At 42.2% G+C, this 22839-nt stretch overlaps 1 protein-coding gene across 5 annotated transcripts in view; it reads left to right on the forward strand.

Annotated features, from left to right (window-relative positions):
* The window catches only part of SCLT1 (sodium channel and clathrin linker 1), a 304861-nt gene that overhangs the window by 11552 nt on the left and 270470 nt on the right, over window positions 1–22839 (forward strand). For all 5 annotated transcript variants that reach the window (XR_008890865.1, XR_008890864.1, XM_056563484.1 and 2 more), the window contains exons 2-3: window positions 5344–5390; window positions 17508–17575. Coding sequence is in view for 3 of the 5 variants with exons in the window: in XM_056563484.1 (XP_056419459.1) it covers window positions 5344–5390; window positions 17508–17575 (115 nt within the window). In the remaining 2 variants the exon portion in view is untranslated. The remainder of the gene's footprint in view (window positions 1–5343; window positions 5391–17507; window positions 17576–22839) is intronic.

Below are 22839 nucleotides of genomic sequence, written 5' to 3' on the forward strand. Positions count from 1 at the left end.
ACAGAAATTGTACCAATTAACCCCTTCAGGACCAAACCCATTTTGGCCTTAAGGACCGGAGCGTTTTTTGCACATCTGACCACTGTCACTTTAAACATTAATAACTCTGGAATGCTTTTACTTATCATTCTGATTCCGAGACTGTTTTTTCGTGACATATTCTACTTTAACATAGTGGTAAATTTTTGTCGATACTTGCATCCTTTCTTGGTGAAAAATCCGTAAATTTTATGAAAAATTTGAAAATTTTGCATTTTTCTAACTTTGAAGCTTTCTGGTTGTAAGGAAAATGGATATTACGAATACATTTTTATTTTGGTTCACATATACAATATGTCTACTTTATGTTTGCATCATAAAATTGATGAGTTTTTACTTTTGGTAGACACCAGAGGGCTTCAAAGTTCAGCAGCAATTTTCCGATTTTTCACAAAATTTTCAAACTCGATATTTTTCAGGGACCAGTTCAGGTTTGAAGTGGATTTGAAGGGTCTTCATATTAGAAATACCCCATAAATGACCCCATTATAAAAACTACACCCCCCAAAGTATTCAAAATGACATTCAGTCAGCGTTTTAACCCTTTAGGTGTTTCACAGGAATAGCAGCAAAATGAAGGAGAAAATTCCCTATCTTCATTTTTTACACTTGCATGTTCTTGTAGACCCAATTTTTAAATTTTTACAAGGGGTAAAAGGAGAAAATTTGTACTTGTATTTGTAGCCCAATTTCTCTCAAGTAAGCACATACCTCATATGTCTATGTAAAGTGTTTGGCGGGCGCAGTAGAGGGCTCAGAATGGAAGGAGCGACAAGGGGATTTTGGAGAGTACGTTTTTCTGAAATGGTTTTTGGGGGGCATGTTGCATTTAGGAAGCCCTTATTGTGCCAGAACAGCATAAAAAAAAAAAAAAAAAAAAAAAAAAAAAAACACTTGGCATACCATTTTGGAACCTAGACCCCTCGGGGAATGTAACATGGGATAAAGTGAGCCTTTATACCCCACAGGTGTTTCACGACTTTTGCAAATGTAAAAAAATAATAATAATTTTTACCTAAAATGCTTGTTTTCCCAAAAATTTTACATTTTTAAAAAGGGTAATAGCAGAAAATACCCCTAAATATCTGAAGCCCAATTTCTCCCGATTCAGAAAACATGCAATTTGGGGGTGAAAAGTGCTCTGCTGGCGCATTACAGGTCTCAGAAGAGAAGGAGTCACATTTGGCTTTTTGAAAGCAAATTTTGCTCTGGGGGCATGCCGCATTTAGGAAGCCCCTATGGTGCCAGGACAGCAAAAAAAAAAAAAAAACACATGGCATACCATTTTGGAAACTAGACCCCTCGGGGAACGTAACAAGGGGTTAAGTGAACCTTTATACCCCACAGGTGTTTCACGACTTTTGCATATGTAAAAAAAAAAAAAAAAATACCTAAAATGCATGTTTTCCCAAAAATTTTACATTTTTATAAAGGGTAAATGCAGAAAATACCCCCCAAAATTTGTAACACAATTTCTCCCGAGTACGGCGATACCCCATATGTGGCCCTAAACTGTTGCCTTGAAATACGACAGGGCTCCAAAGTGAGAGCGCCATGGGCATTTGAGGCCTAAATTAGGGACTTGCATAGGGGTGGACATAGGGGAATTCTACGCCAGTGATTCCCAAACAGGGTGCCTCCAGCTGTTGCAAAACTCCCAGCATGCCTGGACAGTCAACGGCTGTCCGACAATACTGGGAGTTGTTGTTTTGCAACAGCTGGAGGCTCCGTTTTGGAAACAGTGGCGTACCAGACGTTTTTCATTTTTATTGGGGAGGGGGGCTGTGTAGGGGTATGTGTATATGTAGTGTTTCTTACTTTTTTTTTAATTTTTTGTTAGTGTAGTGTTTTTAGTGTACAGTCACACGGGCGGGGGTTCACAGTAGTTTCTCGCTGGCAGTTTCAGCTGCGACAGAATATTTGCCGCAGCTCAAACTTGCAGCCAGTTATTTGCTGTAAACCTCCGCCCATGTGAGTGTACCCTGTACATTCACATTGGGGGGGGGTAACATCCAGCAGTTGCAAAACTACAACTCCCAGCATGCGCTGACAGACTGTACATGCTAAGAGTTTTAGTTTTGAAACAGCTGTAGGCACACTGGTTATGTATCACTGAGTTTGTGACCTAACTCAGTGTTTCACAACCAGTGTGCCTCCAGCTGTTGCAAAACTACAACTCCCAGCATGTACGGTGCATGGTGTACATTGACTGCTGAGAGTTGGAGTTTGCAACAGCTGGAGGCACACCGGTCGTGAAACACTGAATTAGGTAAAAAAAAACAACTTTGAGTTTCACAACCAGTGTGCCTTCAGCTGTTGCAAAACTACAACTCTCAGCAGTCACCGACAGCCAACGGGAATGCTGGGAGTTGTAGTTATGCAACCAGCAGATGCACCACTACAACTCCCAGCATGCACTTTAGCTGTTTGTGCAAGCTGGGAGTTGTAGTTATACAACAGCTGAAGGTGCACTTTTCCATAGAAAAAATGTGCCTCCAGCTGTTGCAAAACCATAAGTCCCAGCATGCCCATAAGGGAATGCTGGGAGTTGTGGTGGTCTGCCTCCTGCTGTTGCATAACTACAGCTCCCAGCATGCCCTTTTTGCATGCTGGGAGCTGTTGCTAAGCAACAGCAGGAGGCTGTCACTCACCTCCTGCTGCTGCCGGCACACAGGTCAGTCCCTCGTCGCCGCCGCCGCTGCTGCTCCTGGGGCCCCGATCCCAACATTGACGCCGGGGATCGGGGTCCCCAGCACCCGGGGTGCACGTCCTGCACCTGCTCACGTCCTCCGGAAGAGGGGTGGAGCGGGTTGCGGGAGTGATACCCGCAGCAGGTGCCCTGATTGGTCGGCCGGTAATCCGGCCGACGAATCAGGGCGATCATGAGGTGGCACCAGTGCCACCTCACCCCTGCAGGCTATGGCTGTTCGGGGCCGTCAGAGACGGCCCCGATCAGCCAGTAATTCCGGGTCACCGGGTCACTGGAGACCCGATTGACCCGGAATCGCCGCAGATCGCTGGACTGAATTGTCCAGCGATCTGCGGCCATCGCCGACATGGGGGGGCATAATGACCCCCCTGGGCGATATGCCGGGATGCCTGCTGAACGATTTCAGCAGGCATCCGGCTCCGGTCCCCAACCGCCTAGCGGTATGGATACGCCCCCGGTCCTGAAGAGGTTAAAGATCACGGCACAGAAAAATTAAAAAAATACATTTTTCAACGTATTAATTTTGGTGCATGTAGTTATAATTTTTTTTAGTAGTGAAATAAAATCAAACCTATATAAATTGAGAATCCTTGCGACCAAATGGACCTAGAGAATAAATATAAGGTGCAATTTTTAGCGAAAACTGAACTGCGTAGAAACGGAAGCCGCTAAAAATTACAAAATGGCTTGTTGCCCCGCAAATTTTTTTTTTCTGGTATTGAAAAGTTTGTTGGCCCAAAGATCAAGCCCTCATATGGATTTTTAGGTGGAAAATTTAAAGTGTTATGATTTTTAGGTGAGGAGGAAAAAACAAAAGTGCAAAAATGAAAAAATCGCCAAAGAGGGAAGGGGATAAACTGGCCTGGACAAAGATGATGGTACCCTGAACTTAATATTTTGTTGCACAGCCAATTGAGTCAGGCACTGTTATCAAGTGATTTCTGTAACTCTGCACTTGTCTACAGGTATCTTGGCCCACTCCTCATTAGCAAACTGCTCCAGCTATCTCAGGTTGAAAATGGAATCTGTCATCGGTGTCGCCTGCACTAACCTGTTGGTACAGGCTTGTAGGGCTGGTGACACTGATGATAATGATACCTACCGGTCCCCGTTCCGTTGCTCCATTCACCCATTATCCCTCTTTTTCGGACAGCAGAGTTGGCGCACTGGCTGCACTCCAGGAGCATGCTGACGTCACCACTGCAGCTTCCTCACTTGGGCCTCCTGCGGATGCGCTTACGGCAGTCACAGAGGGACTTCAGAGTGTGCTCCCGTCTGTCCGGGTAGCTATGTGTATCCTCTCATAGCGGCGGATTTCATGCGGAGGGAAATTTGCCACTACGAGCAGACACACAGAGCTACACAGCCACAGACGGGAGCCCGTCGGCGCATCTGCTGCGTGATGACCCTTCCTTTTAAAGCTCAACTGTCATGACTTTTTAGCCCCTTAAAGGGAACCTGTCATTAAGTTTTACCCTATATAACAAGTGGCGACACATAAGAGAGGTTAATATCATGTATCCTAGCCTGGATGTGTGCTGGCACGTCCGTAAATGTGTAGAAAACCACTTTTGTAAATGTCACACACAGTATGTAAATGAGGCTCAAGTAGTCAGTTGGGCATGCAGCTTTGCTGAAGTAGTGGGCTGTACATAAAACCTATCTAGATATGAATAAGCAGCTCAGTCAGGGCCTGATGCCATTGCGCACAGCTAGGCGGTCAGTCTTGTCTGGATAGGTGTGATTAGAGCCTGACTAGGCGTGATCACCGGCATGTGTGCCGTGACTACTTCAGCAAGCCACCTCCTGGGGACTTCTCAAGCTCCATTTACATATTGCATGTGACATTTAGAAATGTTGTTTTCTCCACATTTTAAGAGGTGCCAGCAAACATCCAGGCATGGTAGGATACATTATATTATATTCGATGTGTCACCATTTGGGTTATAGGGTAAAACTTAGTGACAGGGTCCCTTTATGCTAAAGATTGTTTATAATTGTAAAGCAGCCGTACCTTTTAGAGTATTGATCTTCATAAAAATGGTTTTTCTTGGGATTCTGCAACAGTTGGATAGGTGTGGCCAATGGTTTGCAATACCTCAGGGCCCCCAATCTATTTCACGTCAGCGCTGGAACTGCTGTGTGATTTACACTCAGGTCCTCAGCGCATGCACCCTCCATCTGTCCTGTCCTATGTGCACTCGGTGCATTTTCTAAGGCAGCGCTCGCTTTGGATGTCTCCCAGCTCAGTGCACTTGCTGATGCTGAAGGCAGACCGCAGGAGGCATCGGGAGAGTCTAGTGTAACAACAAGAAAAGCCGTTTTCGTATATGAGGTCCACTATAATGGTTTACGGTATCTTAAAGGGCTTATCCCCAAATTAGAGATTGTTGTGAGTTGTTATTATATTGCCTTGAGCAAAAAGGCTAAATAGTAATAGGTTTTTATTTTATGGTACGTTTGTCTAATATTGGAAATATGTTATATTAGATTTTTTAAGTAATAAACTGTCATAATTGTTATAATTTTCTTTTTGATAGCTATTGTAAGGAAACAAATAATTGAATATATATATAACTGCTTTGTGTTTTTAGAAGCAGTGAAATGGCGAGTGTAGAAACTGAGGTCCTTCGAGACCAAGGTGAGTAACTTATTGTTAATAATTTGTAAAATAACTAAGTAATCAAAACAGTTTTCGTGTTTTTATTACTAAACATTTAGGATATATTCACACGTACAGTATCCTGCGCAGGATTTAAAGCTGTATTCAGTTTATATTGAAATCTGCAGGATAAAATCCTGCATGTAAAATCTGCACAGGATACTGTACCTGGGAATAGCCCCTTAAGGGTCTTTTCACACGTACAGTATTCTGCGCAGATTTGATGCGCAGGACTTCTAGCTGTGTTCAGTTTACATTGAAATCTGCAGCAGAAAATCCTGCACATCAAATCTGCACAGAATACTGTACGTGTGAATAGACCATAAAGGAGAACCGCGGTGTAAATATTTTAAGTATTTTTGTGCCCGGGCTGCAAAAACATAAAAAAACAAACTGTACCTCCCCTTCCTACGTTCCCCCGTTGCAGAGATGTCTGCGTCCCATTCCTCCGGCTCTGCTGGCTTCTTAGGCTTGAAACGTCACAGTGCAGGCAGCATATCACCGCCCGTAGCTATGTCCCGCCTCGGCAGGTGATAGGCTGAGCGTCATGTAAGTAGCCCGAGCAGCAGGGAGAAGGCGGGGCCCAAGATCTTCACATGACAGTGCGTTCTGCCTATCATGATGTCCCGCCTTTTTATGTTTTTGCAGCCCAGGCACAGGGGGACTTAAAAATTTACGCCACAGTTCTCCTTTATGGTTTATTCACACGTTCAGTATTCTGTACAGATTTGATGCCCAGGGTTTTCTGCTGCAGATTTCAATGTAAACTGAACACCGCTTGAAATTCTGCTCATCAAATCTGCGCAGAATACTGTACATGTGAATAGACCCTTAAAGGATTTTTATAGGGAATAGGGAATACATTTACATCTGCTCATGGGACAACATTACAATAAAAAGCTCAGATTCACCTTTTTAGGGCATGTTCTCAAAGGAAAAACCTGTGTTGATATGCATCAGAACAATCGCATAGTTTAATAAAAAAAAAATTCCACTTTCTTTCTGTGCAATTTTTACAGTTTTTTCTTTTTTTTAGCACTTAATAAAAAGTGAAGTCGCTTTTCTGAGCATTTCCGAATAGAAGGGTCCCTTTAAAATCAATGGGAGCTTTAATACATTACTGCAACCTATAACTGTTTATTTCTGTGTGACCTGTTTTTTTTTTTTTGTTTTGTTGTTTTTTTGATTGGTGGGGTTCCCAGTTCTGAGACCACCCCCTTAACTTTCGCTTGTTATAGCCAAGAGAAGCACGCTGCTGTGTGCTTCACTCCGGGTTTGCTGCTTGATCCAGCTTGTTGCGGAGCACAGGCTCCAAAGTCTCTGTTAACATTGCTGAACATGCCACAAACTTTATAAGGTTGTATAGTAAATATGGTCTATCTGCCCTATAGTGAGTAGCAGGAGGTAGGTACGTTTTCTTATATTGAGCATCTTTGCCACTGCTCTTGGAACTATTATTGAAAGGACACTTACAGGCTGTTCACCCACTCTAAACTCAATATACAGTACTGGGTTATTGTGGGGGAAACAGCTTTACAAACACTGGTCACTTACATTAAAAGGATAGTTCAGTTTAGGAAAATGTTTCCCTCATCCAAAGGATAGGGGATAGGTGTCTGATCGCAGGGGTCTGACCATCCATCCCTGGGTCATTTATGGGGTATTTCTAATATGAAGGCCCTTCAAACCCACTGAACTGGTCCCTGAAAAATTCTGATTTTGAAAACTTTGTGAAAAATTGGAAAATTGCTGCTGAAATTTGAAGCCCTCTGATGTCTTCCAAAAGTAAAAACATGTCAACTTTATGATGCCAACATAAAGTAGACATATTATATATGTGAATCAATATATAATTTATTTTGTATATCCATTTTCCTTACAAGCGGAGAGCTTCAAAGTTAGAAAAATGCAACATTTTAAAATTTTTCATGAAATTTTGGAATTTTTCACCAAGAAATGATGCAAATATTGGCAAAACTTTACCACTATGTTAAAGTAGAATATGTCACGAAAAACAATCTCTGAATCACAATGAAAAGTAAAAGCATCCCAGAGTTATTAATGCTTAAAGTGACAGTGGTCAGATGTGCAAAAAATGCTCTGCTCCTTAACCCCTTAAGGACCAATGACGTACCGGTACGTCCTTGGTACTGCTCTCCCAATATAACGCGGGGTTGCACAGTAACCCCGCGTCATATCACGGCGGGCTCGGCGTCATAGTGAAGCCGGGACCCGCCTCTAATAGCGCGCAGCGCCGATCGCGGCTAAAAGCGAAAGTGAAAGTTGCCGGCTAGCTCAGTCGGGCTGTTCGGGATAGCCGCGGCTAATCGCGGCATCCCGAACAGCTTACAGGACAGCGGGAGGGCCCCTACCTGCCTCCTCGCTGTCCGATCGCCGAATGACTGCTCAGTGCCTGAGATCCAGGCATAAGCAGTCATGCGGCAGAATCGTCGATCACTGGTTTCTTATGAGAAACCAGTGATCAATGATGATCAGTGTGTGCAGTGTTATAGGTCCCTATGGGACCTATAACACTGCAAAAAAAAAATGAAAAAAAAAAAAAGTGAATAAAGATCATTTAACTCCTCCCCTATTAAAAGTTTGAATCACCCCCCTTTTCCAATAAAAAAAAAAACTGTGTAAATAAAAATAAACATATATGGTATCACCGCATGCGGAAATGTCCGAATTATAAAAATATATCATTAATTAAACCGCTCGGTCAATGGCGTGCGCGCAAAAAAATTCCAAAGTCCAAAATAGTGCATTTTTGGTTACTTTTTATATCATTTAAAAATGAATAAAAACCGATCAATAAGTCCTATCAATACAAAAATGATACAGTTAAAAACTTCAGATCACGGCGCAAAAAATGAGCCCTCATACCGCCCCATACACGGAAAAATAAAAAAGTTATAGGGGTCAGAAGATGACAATTTTAACCCCTTAAGGACCAATGCAAATAAACCTGTACGCCCCTGAAAGACCAGGCCTGTTTTTTCAAATCGGGGATGTCTGTCTTTATTAGAGAATAACTCTGGTAACGTTTTGCCAATCACGATAATTCTGACATTGTTTTTTTGTCACAAGTTGTCCTTCATGTACATAGTAAAAGTAAGCCGATATCATTTGTAGTTTTTTTTTACAATGCAAAAAATCATGACATTTTTACAAAAAATTAAGATTTTTTGCTATTTTAACACTAATAGGTTGGATATATTTATACATACTGACCAAATAGTTCATGAAACTTATACTTTCAGATGTCTACTTTATTTTGACGTCATTTTTTAGTTTTTAATTAACATTTTAAATTAGTTAGAACCCTAACAATTTAACTTGAAATTTTGAAAATTTAGAAAATTTGAAAAGTACATCTTTTTTTATGTGCTATGCAAGGTTTGCAGAAATTAAAAGGTAGTAGAACATAGGAACACCCCCCCAAATGACCCCATTTTAAAAACTAGACCCCTCAAGGTATTCGCTAGGGGGTACAGTGAGTATTTTAACACCATAGTTTTTTGGCAGGAATTATTACAAAGTCAGTGTTAAAAATTCGAAAATTGCAATTTTTCACAAATGCATCATTTGGGGGGCATATTTTTTGTACATCACTTCTGATATTGAAAGAAATGCATCCTATATTTTATTTAGCTGCTTGTCCCATGTTCGGAAATACTCCCGCTTTGGCCATATATGGTTCCTTGGCCGCGTGGTAGGACTCAGAAGGAGAGGAGCGCCATCTGGCTTTCAGGGCAGAACAGTACCCCCACAAGTGACCCCATTTATATACCGCACCCCTACAAGTTATTGGCTGGCTGCCTGGCAGTATAACGCGTCTGTCTGTGACAGTTAAGGCTCCTGATGGATATATCCGCCATGTTGTGGGAATAAGCACCCGCTCATGGCGAATATATCCATTACTGCTGCGGCTGGGTAGCTCAGTGTGTCCGCTCATGACTGCTGGCGGAAAATCCGCCGCTATGACTGGACGCACAAAGCTACCCAGCCGCAGCAGCGAGCTCATTACCGTGACTGCTGCATAATGTGTAGGATCACGTGGCGGACATCCGCAGCATATTACATGCTGCGGATGTCCGCCAATGCGATCCTACACATTATGCTTTTTTTTTTATTAGATTAATTTAATAAATGTATTTTTAATATATATTTTTTTTAACACTTTTATTACATTTTTATTTCTTTTTACACTTTTATTTTATTTATTTATTTATTTTTACACTTTTTAATGCTTTTGAATACTTAGTATTCCAAAGCATTGCAGTTATATGCTGCCTGCCAGTTTTCACTAGCAGGCAGCATATCAGGGACAGGCAATACCCAGGGCAGACCTGGGGGTCTTTGTAGGACCCCCGGCAGCCCAGGTATGCAGCAGCACCACGCGATCGCGCTGCGGGGTGCTGCAGGAGAGACAGAGGGAGCCCCCTCCCTCTGTCAGAACTCCTTACAGCGCGCGGTCACTTCTGACCGCGACTGTAAGGGTTAAACTGCCGGGAGTGAAGTGAACTTCACTCCCGGCAGTGCGGCAGGTCCCGGCCAGCCGCGTATTACACGCAGCACCCCGCGATCGCGATGCGGGGTGCTGCAGGAGTGACAGAGGGAGCCCCCTCCCTCTGTCATAACACTTACAGCCCGCGGTCACTTCCGACCGCGGCTGTAAGGGTTAAAACTGCCGGGACCGAAGTTTACTTCGGTCCTGGCAGTGCAGCAGGGTCCCGGCTGTGTGATACAGCCGGGACCCTGCCGCGATCTCGTGGGTGCACTGGGCAGCACCCACGAGAAGAATGGACGAGTATAGACGTCCAGGTGCGGGAACGCCTGCCAACCTGGACGTCTATACTCGTCCGTGGTCGTTATCGGGTTAAACGTATTAATTTTCCTGCATGTAGTTATGATTTTTTCCAGAAGTCCAACAAAATCAAACCTATATAAGTAGGGTATCATTTTAATCGTATGGACCTACAGAATAAAGATAAGGTGTCATTTTTACCGAAAAATGTACTACATAGAAACGGAAGCCCCCAAAAGTTACAAAACGGCATTTTTTTTTTCAATTTTGTCGCACAATGATTTTTTTTTTTCCGTTTCACCGTAGATTTTTGGGCAAAATGACTCACGTCATTACAAAGTAGAATTGGTGGCGCAAAAAATAAGCCATCATATGGATTTTTAGGTGCAAAATTGAAAGAGTTATGATTTTTTTTAAAGGCAAGGAGCAAAAAACGAAAATGCAAAAACTGAAAAACCCCCGGTCCTTAAGGGGTTAAAGGGGTAGTCCAGTGGTGAAAAACTTTTCCCCTATCCTAAGGATAGGGGATAAGTGTGAGATCACGGGGGTCTGACCGCTGGGGCCCCCTGCAATCTGTACGGGGGCCAGGCTCTCCGGCCAGATAGCGGGTGTCGACTACCGCACCAAGCACCGAGCCGGAGATTGCAGAAGGCAGCGCTCCGGCTCTGCCATAGAGTTGTATTGAGGGGGCGTGTTGGCCGCCGCTTCGTGCGGAGGTCGACACGCCCCCTTCCCGCGGGCTGACGGGGCCCCGTACAGGAGATCGCGGGTGGCCCCAGCGGTCGGACCACCCGCGATATGCAACTTATCCCCTATCCTTAGAATAGGGGATAAGTTGTTCACCAATGGACTACTCCTTTAAGGTGAAAATGGGCTTGGTCCTTAAGGGTTATAACGTGGTGTATCAGGATGTCTGGGCATGCTGGGAGTTGTAGTTTTGCAACAGCTGGAGGCACCCTCGTTGGGAAAAACTGGTTTATGTAGAGGACAGGAGCTTCTTCAGGGTCCGGTACAGTACACGCAATGTCCTAATAAAGTAAAATGGAGCCGCCCTCACCTGGTGTCCAAAGGAGCAGCTAACCCTGGTACAGGTAAAGAGTACAGAACATGTAATACCTCCCTGTACTGTAGGGGGCGCTACCACACAGCTTTAGGAATACAGGGGATTTACCAGTGAATGTCCATTCTGATTGGTCGGCTCTTCCAGCCATTGACACGTTTCGCAGATTCCATACCAATGTATGTTGAGTCTGGTTTCAAGTTTCAATGATCCAGAAAAGACCATTGTATGTTGAAACTATTGTATGTTGAGAGATCACTGTACAATGGTTTCCTATTGAAAATAATAGAACAAAGTTTAGGGGCAAAATTCCTTTTTGAAATCTACATAATAATCAGTTTTGTGAACATGCCCTTACTATCCACAATTTATGGATCAAAAGCTGTGGCTCCAAAAACTTCATACAAATCTGCACCAAAGCTGTGTGAAAGGAGGCTCAACTAGTGAGTGTAGAGAGGGGTTTCCCCTGCCTGCACAATCCATTGTACACCGATACATACCATACTGCTATTGTCTATTGCAGTGGTCTTCAACCTGCGGACCACCAGATTTTGCAAAACTACAACTCCCAGCATGCCCGGACAGCCAACGGCTGTCCGGGCTTGCTGGGAGTTGTAGTTTTGCAACATCTGGAGGTCCGCAGGTTGAAGACTACTGGTATAGTGTTTATTTAAATGTTCACGATAAATCCCTTCCCACTCGCACTCACTTTTTATCCTCTGCCATAAAGGGGAACCTCTCAGGAGGTCCCCTATCCTGTTTATCTCTCATGCAGGCAACCACTTTCCCCGCATGACTAAATGACATAAATATATTTCATGAGAGAAATTCTTTGTTTTCTATGTCGTTCATAGTTTACTTGATAAATGGGATAATAAAGGTCTGTCGTTCTCGTTGTTGGTATTAATCTGAATCTCATTACACTACAACACATACAATAAATGTATTTGACATTTTAAAGCCCCCATTTAAGGCATAGCTAATGAGTTTCTGTCTGTCACCTCGCACATCTGCTGTGCTCCCCAAAGTGCGCGCTTCTTGTCAGTAGAGATGTTTACGAGCTTTACTTCAGCAATCCTCAGGTGAATAGTCCTTTCTAGAGACCTGTGTGTGCATTGTGTCATTTGGATAGAGAAAAGGAAAATTTTGAGTTTGTACATATATGGAACAATAAACAGACGCTGGTGTTTGATATATTATGGCGTTTTTACAAATATAGAGTGTTAAAGACTTTGTTTAATATTAACCAGCCTAATAGTTTCCCATATTTAAAGGGGTTATCCAGCATAAGGTGATTTTAGTACGTACCTGGCAGACAGTAATGGACATGCTTAGGAAGGATCTGCGCTTGTCTTGGGGCTAAATGGCTATGTTGTGAGATTACCATAATACTGTAGCTAACTTTTTGTGAACTGTTATTTCCTGTTTGACTTTTCTTTTTTTTTTTTTTTACTACAAATCCCACGATTCCATTTTCCTCCCTCCCACACATCAATCACCCCACCCATTGAAACATAAATGAGCTGCATCCATCAAAAGACCTGTGGTTTTCAATCAGGGTGCCTACAGCTGTTGCATTAGTTGCAGATTGATCTCTCTCCCACAAAGTGATCACTCCACCCTTTGAAGCAGACAGACTCCCTGTCATCAATATAATGAAGGAGGTCCCAGCACTCACCGATGCAAGCAATTCATATTTTATTGTATATCCAAGTCACAGGATGCGTTTCAGCACTTAGCCTTCCTCAGCAGAGGAAGGCTAAGTGCCGAAACGCGTCCTTTGACTTGGATATACAATAAAATATCAATTGCTTGCATCGGTGAGTGTTGGGACCTCCTTCATTATATTGCATTACTTTTTTTCCTCATGCCCCACCACCTTTTCAGATAGTGCTGACCATTGCTCTACCACAGACTCCCTGTCATCAGCTGACTAGTGAGTCAGGTCTCAGCCGCATTGCAAGCTGGGAAAAATCCGAGACAACAGTCATTTTGCATGCTGATAAAAATAAATATTGGAGTGAAAATCACAGAATAATTGTGAGAAAACTGTCACACACAGGTACAGACACTATATTATGAACTACACTAACTTTACAGCCCCTGTTGCATAGTCAAATAAAAAAAATTCCTGGAATATCCCCTTTTAAGATTTGCTCTGTCAATTTCTGTGCGGAAGTTCTAGAGCATATGTGTCTAGTGTGCATTAAACTACAGTGACTCTAGAGACTGTTATTTTTTGTGGTAAATTTCAAGATTAGGGCTGTATAGATTATCCACACGAAATTTCGGTTGTGGCATTGTTTTTTTTAAGCAGACCTGTCGGCAGCCTGTTTTGTTAATATGTAAATGAGGCTCAAGGGCGTTCCCCTTGGCAAGAGCCCAGAGTAAGCCAACCCATAGCCTCTTATTGACCATGTAGGGTAGCAGTAACCCTGGACTCTTGCAGTGTTGGCAAACACCCCCTGGGCACTTGAGCCTCATTTACGTATTAACAATCATCTAACAGAACCACTTTAAAATCTGCAGCATTAACTTGTGTTGCAGATTGTTCACAGAATTTGTTGCTAATTGTGTTTATAGATAACTTGTATTTCTTAGGGTGCATTCCCCCCACGTTTTCAGGCTCCGGCAGCCAGATCCAACTGGAAGTTTCAAAAACTGCTCCTGCTGTATCTTTGCCGGATCCCATTCAGTTGAATGAGCAGGGCTGAGTCAGCTAGTGACTCGGGTGTAGTGATTTTCTAACTGTATCCGCCTTTCGGACCACAGTTTTACATTTGGCCAAAAGCCATTGGAGGCTCAAAATGTAGTGTTAAAGGGGTACTCCCCTGGAAAACATATATTTTTTTAAATCAACTGGTGCCAGAAAGTTAAATAGATTTGTAAATGACTTCTATTAAAAAATCTTAATCCTTCCAGTACTTATCAGCTGCTGTATACTACAGAGGAAGTTCATATCTTTTTGAATTTCCTTTCTGTCTGACCACAGTGCTCTCTACTGACACCTCTGTCCATTTTAGGAACTTTCCAGAGCAGGAAAGGTTTACAACGGGGATTTGCTTCTACTCTGGACAGTTCCTAAAATGTTCAGAGGTGTGAGAGAGCACTGTGGTCAGACAGAAAGGAAATTGAAATTCAAAAATAAAAGAACTTCCTCTGTAGTATACAGCAGCTGATAAGTACGGGAAGGATTAAGATTTTTATATAGAAGTAATTTACAAATCTGTTTAACTTTCTGGAAAAAAAAAATGTTTTCCAGTGGAATACCCCTTTAACCCCTTATTGACCAAGTCCATTTTCACCTTGAGGACCAGGCCAATTTTTATTTTTGCGTTTTCGTTTTTTCCTCCTCACCTTCTAAAATCCATAACTCTTTTAATATTTCCATCTACAGACCCATATAAGGGCTTGTTTTTTGCGTGACCAATTGTACTTTGTAATGAAACCTCTCATTTTACCATAAAATGTACGGCGAACCCCCCCAAAAAAAATTTTAAGGAGGAAATTTTAATCAAAACCAAAAATTTGCACCTTTTGGAGGGGTTCGTTTTCACACTGTACAATTTACGGTAAAAATGACATGTGTTCTTTATTCTGTGGGTCAATACGATTAAAATGATACCCATGGCTAGATACTTTTATATTTTTGTACCGCTTAAAAAAAAAACGAAAACTTTTTGTACAAAATCAGTCATCTAAAAATCGCGTATTTTGACCACCTATAACTTTTTCATTTTTCTGTATATAGGGCGGTATGAGGGCTCATTTTTTTACTTTTTTTCAGATACCACATTTGCATATATAAAACTTTTAGATCATTTTTGATAAAAAATGTTTTTAATAAAATGTGACCAAAAAAGCAGCATTTTTTGACTTTTTTTTTATTTTTTACGTTTACGCCATTCACCGTACGGGATCATTAACATTATATATTGATAGTTCGGACAGTTACTCATGCGGCGATACCAAATATGTTTATTAAAAAAATATTTTATGCTTTTCGGGGGTAAAATGGGAAAAACGGACAATTTTCATTTAAATTGGGGGAGGGAATTTTTCACTTTTCTTTTTTTTTTTTTTTTTTTACATTTTTCAACTTTTTTTTTTACACTTTTTATGTCCCCATAGGGGACTATCTATAGCAATCCTTTGATTGATAATACTGTGCAGTGCTATGCATAGGACACAGAACTGCTCAGTATTATCGGAGCTCTTCTGCTCTGGTCTGCTCGATCTCAGACCAGAGCAGAAGACCCCAGGAGATGGCCGGAGCCAGGTGAGGGGACCTCCGGCCATCATGCTGGATGATCGGATTGCCGAGGCAGCGCTGCGGGCGATCCGATCATCCAATCAAAGTACCACAATGCCACAGATGCCGTGATCTGTACCGATCACGGCATCTGAGGGGTTAATGGCGGACATGTCGGCCATTACAGGGGGGGGCCCCGGCTGCTGCTAGCAGCCAGAACCTGCCGTGTATGACGCAAACACCGTTCCGATGCTCGCGGTCATACACAGGACGTATATGTACGTCCTGGTGCGGGAAGTCCCGCCAAGTCAGGACGTACATTTACGTCCGTGGTCGTGAAGGGGTTAATGCACCCTTACCAGGGGTAGAGACAATGGCCCACATTTATCATTGCAGTGCAAGCGAAGCATTTTTTACACCTTTTTTTTTTGTGTGCTGATAATGTGTAGGAGCACCAAATTTATTAAAAGGTAAAAGAGCTTTGATACATTTTGTGCAGGTCACATTTTCTGAAATTTCTGTCTACACATACACCAAAAAGCTACACCATGTCTGGGCTGGTGTCGTTTTAGAGACTTTTCAGTGGCTTTGCGCCTTTTTTTGCTCCTTTTTACAAAAAGGGGCAATGATAAATCCCTTCCATATCATGTCTATTGCCAAATTCAGTGGATTGCAACTCAAAATCTGCGGAAATGTGCAAAAAGAGGCGCAAAAAACCCTGCTTGCACTTTTTTAGACACAAATAACAGTCTAAAGACAATGATAAATGTCGGCCAATGTGATGCTCTGGGCAATGTTCTGCTTGGAAATGTTGTGTCCTAGAAACCTTGTGTATTTTACTTTGACAGGAACCATCTATCTAAAGCCTTCTTGCAGGCCAAGTACAAGGCCTGCCAAGGCAATTGTATTCCCTAATGACAGTGCCAACCTTCATGTAATCTACCCTTATATTATATTTATTATTTATCTTTAAATTAATGATTTTCTTAAAAAAAAAAAAAAAACATTCACCGTAAATTTGTTCCATATATCTGCTACTCTTTGAATAAAACAATTTTCTGCTATTGCTCTTAACCCCTGAACTTTTTTCTTTTGTTCTTGTGCATAGCTTTTCATTAATAAGACTTCTTCTGAACCTCATTTAACCCTTGTACATATTTAAAGGATTATTAATTCTCAAAATACTAATTCTTTTTTTTTCACAGGATATGGGATAAGTGTCTGATTTTAGGGGTCTGACTACTGAAATCCCCCACCCGATCTCAAGAATGAAGACCTAAGTCTTGCCTTTTAATGGAGCTCCAAGTCGCATGCATGCCGCAGCTCTAGTCATTGCCAATGGAGCTGCAAGAGATAGCCGAGTGCAACATACTGCTCCATAGACAATGAGGGAGATTTATCAAAATCTGTGAAGAGTAAAAGTTGCCTATAGCAACCAATCAGATTGCTTCTTAGATTTTTAAAAGGCGTCTAAAAAATGAAAGAAGCCATCTAGTTGATTTCTATGGGCAACTTCTCCACTTTTCCCCTACTCTGGTTTTGATAAATCTCCCCCAATAAGTGGAGCAGCAGAGCACATGTGTGACTACCAACTCCATTTCAAGGTGAGACATGGATTCCCATTCCCAAGATCGGGCGGAGGTGGGTCCCATTGATCAGACACTCCCATGATCATACATTTTTCTCCTATCTTGTGGATAGGGGATAAGTATTATGAATTGGAATACACCTTTTAATACATTATTCTTGAAGCACCTGCTGTGGCTGACCTAACAAATTATAAACTCACATAGCTCAAGAAAGGGAAATCCTAATTGTAAAAAGGTTTATTAAGTGCTCTGTAAGTGTATAGATTATATTCAATAAGCTCACATGCTAACCAGTCTACTCATACCTTCTGTTATAACAACTCTATATAAATAAATGTGTGTATGTATAATATATATAATTATTATGATTTTTTTATTTTTTTAGTGCAAAAATTAAGAGCAAAATTGAAGCAGTATGAAGAAAAGGATTTTTCTCAACATAATATATTACAGGTATTAAATTTGTATGACAAGGGTACGTGTAACTTTAAACACCAATTCCACAGAACCATGGATAGACGACCCAATTCAGCTATGGCAATGTTGTGCAATTATATCCAAGGGCCAGTACTATTTCCCTTACAGGCTACATGATCCTATACCACGGATTTTTGTTTGCTTTACAGGAATATTAAGGAAAGCCTTTTTTCCCACAGGAACCATATTTTCCATTGTCTGTATTGGGAGTAGGCAACCTTTTGGTAGTGCTGTGCCCACATTTTTTCTAAGTTGTTTGGTGTGCCAGAAACATGGGTGTGGCTTGTTGTGGGTGGGGGGTGTGGCTTGTTACAGGGTGTATTTTTTATTTTTTTTTCCAGAATCGTCCCTATATATTGTTCTTGCTGTAAGGACCTTACAGTGAGAACAACCATCTTAACTCAGACCTGTATAATACAGACCCCAGAATCAGTCCACACCACAATACAGACCCCAGAATCAGACTCCACCATAATACAGACCCCAGAATCAGACCCCACCATAATAAAGACCCCAGAATCAGACCCCACCATAATACAGACCCCAGAATCAGTCCCCACCAAAAGAGTATGTTCACACTGCGGAACTGTAGCTACATTTCCGCTTGCGCAATTCAGCGATCGGAAATTCAGTCTGGCAGCCGGCAGCGGCGGTAGGACCGCACGGCACTGCGCCGTCATCATTGACTGCTATGCAGTGCTTGCGTACTTCCGCGCAAAGAATGAACATGTTCTTTCTTTGCGCAGAACAATTTCAGCGGTGCCGCTGAAATTCCGCAGTGTGGTCGAGTCACGGGGAAGACCCATTCACACAGTTGCTAACGTTCACTGTGCGGAATTTTACTTGCGGAATTCCGCGGGTATTCTGCAGTGTGAACAAACCCTAAGGGTATGTTCACACTGAAGGTTTGGAAAGGAATTTCCGTGAGTAATTCTGCTCGCTTATTCCTCTCCAATTCATTCAGCAGTGAAAAACCCCATAGTATGTTATAAAATTTCTGCTGTTCACACTGAGGAATTTCCGCTAGCGGAATTCTGTCACAGAATTACGTTCCGCATGAAGAATCAACATGTTCTTTCTTCATGCGGAATTCGCATCCTAACCCCATAGAACTCAATGTAATTTTTTTTCTTCCTTCTTTTTTTTTTTCTTCCTCAGGATTTTGCGCGTAATTCCCGTGGAATATATATATTATTTTTTTTTAATAATGTCTCCTATGCCGCGCTGAATTCTGCACTGATTTCTGTGTGGAATTCCGCGCGGATAAACCCGGTCATTTCTGAGCAGATTTTTTCAGTGAGAATTCCGCGTAAGTATTAATCAGTGTTAACATTCCCTAATACAGACCCAGGAATCAGACCCCACCATAATACAGACCCCAGAATCCCCACCCACCATATACAGACCCCAGAATCACCACCCACCATATAAAGATCCCAGGAATCAGACCCCACCATAATACAGACCCAGGAATCAGACCCCACCATAATACAGCCCCCTGAATCACCACCCACCATATACAGACCCCAGAATCACCACCCACCATATACAGACCCCAAAATCACCACCCACCATATACAGACCCCAAAATCACCACCCACCATAATTCAGAACCCAGAATCACCACCCACCATGATTCAGACCCCAGAATCAGACCCCACCATAATACAGACCCCAGAATCAGGCTCCACCATAATACAGACCCCAGAATCAGTCCCCACCATAATACAGACCCCCAGAATCACCACCCACCACAACACAGACCCCAGAATCACCACCCACCATAATTCAGACCCCAGAATCGGACCACAATACAGACCCCCCCCCCCCCTTGCATAATACAGACCCCAGGATCAGACCCCAGTCGTGTTACATTAACTGACTTACATTTCACGTCTTTTACGGTCAGTGTAGTCCTCTTTCCTTCTGTTCTCCTTCTGGCTCAGACCACCATGACGACTTCTTCCAGCCAAAACCCATCACTGCAGCATCTGTAGGACAAACATCTGAGTTTCCGCATTTTTTTTCTGTGCAGTCCCCAGAAGTGCAGAATTTGGTGGAGTTTATTCCATTCCAAACAGTGTTACAGAGCAGTCTACATTTCAGCAACCTATCTTCACCTTTGTCAAGCATGAGAGGCGACGAAACGTAGCCTGCTCTGTAACACGGTTTGGAATGGAATAACCTGCACTGAATTCTGCACTTTATACTTTGGTGAGCTACGATTTTCCTTGGATATAAGTAGGTAGGTAGGTAGGTAAGTAGATTTGGAGGTAAGTTCATAGGTAGGTAGCAAGGTAGGTAAATGGGTAGCTATGTATGTATGTAGGTAGGTACCTGGGTGGGTAGATAGGTAGTTAGGTAGCAAGTAGGTAGTTAGGTAATTAGGTTGTTATGTAGGTAGGTAGCCAGGTGGCTAAGTAGGTGGGTATGTAGCCAGCAAATTAATAAGGTAGGTAGCCAGGCAGGTAACTGTGTAGGTAGCCAGGTAGGGAAGTAGCCAGTTTGCATTCACATCCAAATCATCATCCCCCCTCCCTGTCACCTGCACCACGCTTCCCCCTGTCTCCAGCATTCCTGTGTGCGTGCGGGCAGAGGTCACAGGTCTCCTCTCAGTGAAGCTGCAGGTCCTGCAGCTCACACTGGGATGAAGCTTTAAATGTGCGTGCATGTGCGGCATCTGCCTCTCTGACCGTAGCCCCCATGCCACCGAAAAGCACCCCACGTGCCATGAGTGGCATGTGTGCCGTCCCCTGGTCTTTATTATTTTTCCACTGGCCATATATTGCCATTATATATATATCATCAATTGGCTATTGTCTGTGTTACCATATTTATAGTTATGGTCTATAAAATTACTCTGCTTTGTTACCTCCCTGATGACCCCATTTATTACAAAATGGTAGAAACGTGTCAGCGGTTTTCATTTACATATAGATTTTTGTGGTAATCTGCATGATTGGGCTGGCTGGGCCCTGCAGAGCCCTATCTGTGCAGTTGATTGCTATATTTAAAATTGACCATAGCTTCAGTAAGCTTTTAATGGTATTGGGACCACTGTCACACCTTTTCTTTTGTGGAATACTTTTATTGTTATTATTAGATTAAAAGTTAAGTTTTAAACACACCTTGAGCACCTTAACCTTTGGTTGATCTCAATAATTTGATATTTTCTATACTGGGTTAGATAAGCTTGGTCTGACGTGGGACCAAAACCTATGTCCCATTTCTTTTAATGCTATAATCTACATGGAATACACCTCATCAAATTCTGGAGTTGGAGTGGCACTACATAGCTACTTCTGGAAGAGCAGGCTTTCATGCTTCTGCAGTACATTAACCTTTAGTGCCAACCAATAACTCACCCACGTGAAGTACTTTGTTACAGTAGAAGCTGTATTAGACCATTTGTTCCTTGTCTACTATGAATCTGTATAGAAATGTGTCATAGCTGATGCAGAACATCACAGTACACTCTTTGAATGCTTTAGGTCTTCTTTTCTATACTTGTCAATAAATGATGGACAAAAAGCTGAAGTGTTGCTATAATTATTTTATTCCTTTTTACAGAAAGGAATGTCCTATTTCACACGAACGCATTCAATGAATATATAAAAATCGTTAAACTACTACTTGCTTCAAAAAGTATTTTTAGTGATCTTTTCATATGTGCAACAAACAATGAATGACTGTAAAAACAAATATATTAAATAATATGACTATAGTGCTGGAGATTTGTTTTTGAAGACTTAAATCTCTAAGAACAATACTCTGACAACTTGTGGGACATAGAATATAAAATAACAGAGAAAAGAACCCGGTAAAAGGAAAGAAGGTTAGAGAAGGAAAGACAAAAATTAAAAACCAAGACAAAAACAACTAGAAAGACAAAGGTGGTCAATCCAGTAAAGCTAACACAAATCCACAGCCTTCTAACAGCCCATGCACGCTATGAATATTCCGCTTAGAATAAATTCCAAATGGAATCCACTTGCAAGAGACTCTCATTGACCTTGATGGGATTTTACTGCATAGAGCACACTATGGACCCTCCACACCGACCCTTACGACGCGGACCAGATTCCACCAAAAGAACAATGTTTATTGTTTCAGCAGAATCTGCCCCAAAAAGTCTATCAGCGAATGTGACTTTTTCTTCTGTCCCTTATCTCTGTGTAATATAAGCACTGATTCTGGGAGGAAATTCGGCAAGGAAATTCTTTGCCACAACTCTTGCACTTTTCCCACCGAATGTGGTAGAGGATGCTCACAAAAACCTAGTTACTTCCTCATCAAAACCTTAAAGGAGTACTCTGGTGCAGAATATTCCTGCTCCCTCCTGCCCGGGCTGCAAAATAAATGAAAATGAACCATCTCTCACCTTCCTGGGTTCCCGCGGAGCGCCACTACAGCTGATCGGTCCTCCGGTCCATCCTCTTCATACTTCCGTGTGTAACGAAGCGTCACATGGCGCTCAGCCTATCGCCGGCCGAGGCAGAACATCGCGGCGGCCGGCGATAGGCTGAGCGCCATGTGATGCTTCGTTACACATGGAAGTATGAAGAGGATGGACCGGAGGACCGATCAGCTGTAGTGGCGCTCTGCGGGAACCCAGGAAGTTGAGAGATGGTTCATTTTTCATTTATTTTGCAGCCCGGGCAGGATGGAGTAGGAATACTCTGCATCAGAGTACTCCTTTAACATTAATTTAGAGAAGTGGACATTAAGTCTACAGCTGTATGGCTAAGAAGAAAAGTTATAGGAAACTTCTGGCTGGATTCATTGCTGCCATATGTTGTATATCTGGTTATGAAGGTTAAAGCTTACCTTTCATTTGCAAAAACTTTTTATAGATAATGTAGATAATAACATTATATGTATATTTGTAATATACATTGGTTAAATAATGTGTACAGTTTTGGGTTAAACAAATTGTCTTGTCCCTGCAGCTATTACTTTTGTGTCTCAATGCAGAAATACAAAATACAGGATTTGATTATAAAAAAAATAAAAATAAAAGTTTACCACGGGAGTCCCCAGTTTCTTATCCCATTGTCACGAGCATGCTTCCCCGCTGTACTGATGATAGGGGACGGCCTCAGATGGCTCCATGCATACTGGAATATGAGCCATGTACTACTTACTATCTAAGATCTTTAAACCCTTAAGGACACAGACCATTTTGACCTTAAGGACATAACTCTTTTATATTTCCATTAACAGATCCATACGAGGGCTTG

The sequence above is a fragment of the Hyla sarda genome, chromosome 1 (genome assembly GCF_029499605.1).
Source record: "Hyla sarda isolate aHylSar1 chromosome 1, aHylSar1.hap1, whole genome shotgun sequence".
Classification (NCBI taxonomy): domain Eukaryota; kingdom Metazoa; phylum Chordata; class Amphibia; order Anura; family Hylidae; genus Hyla; species Hyla sarda.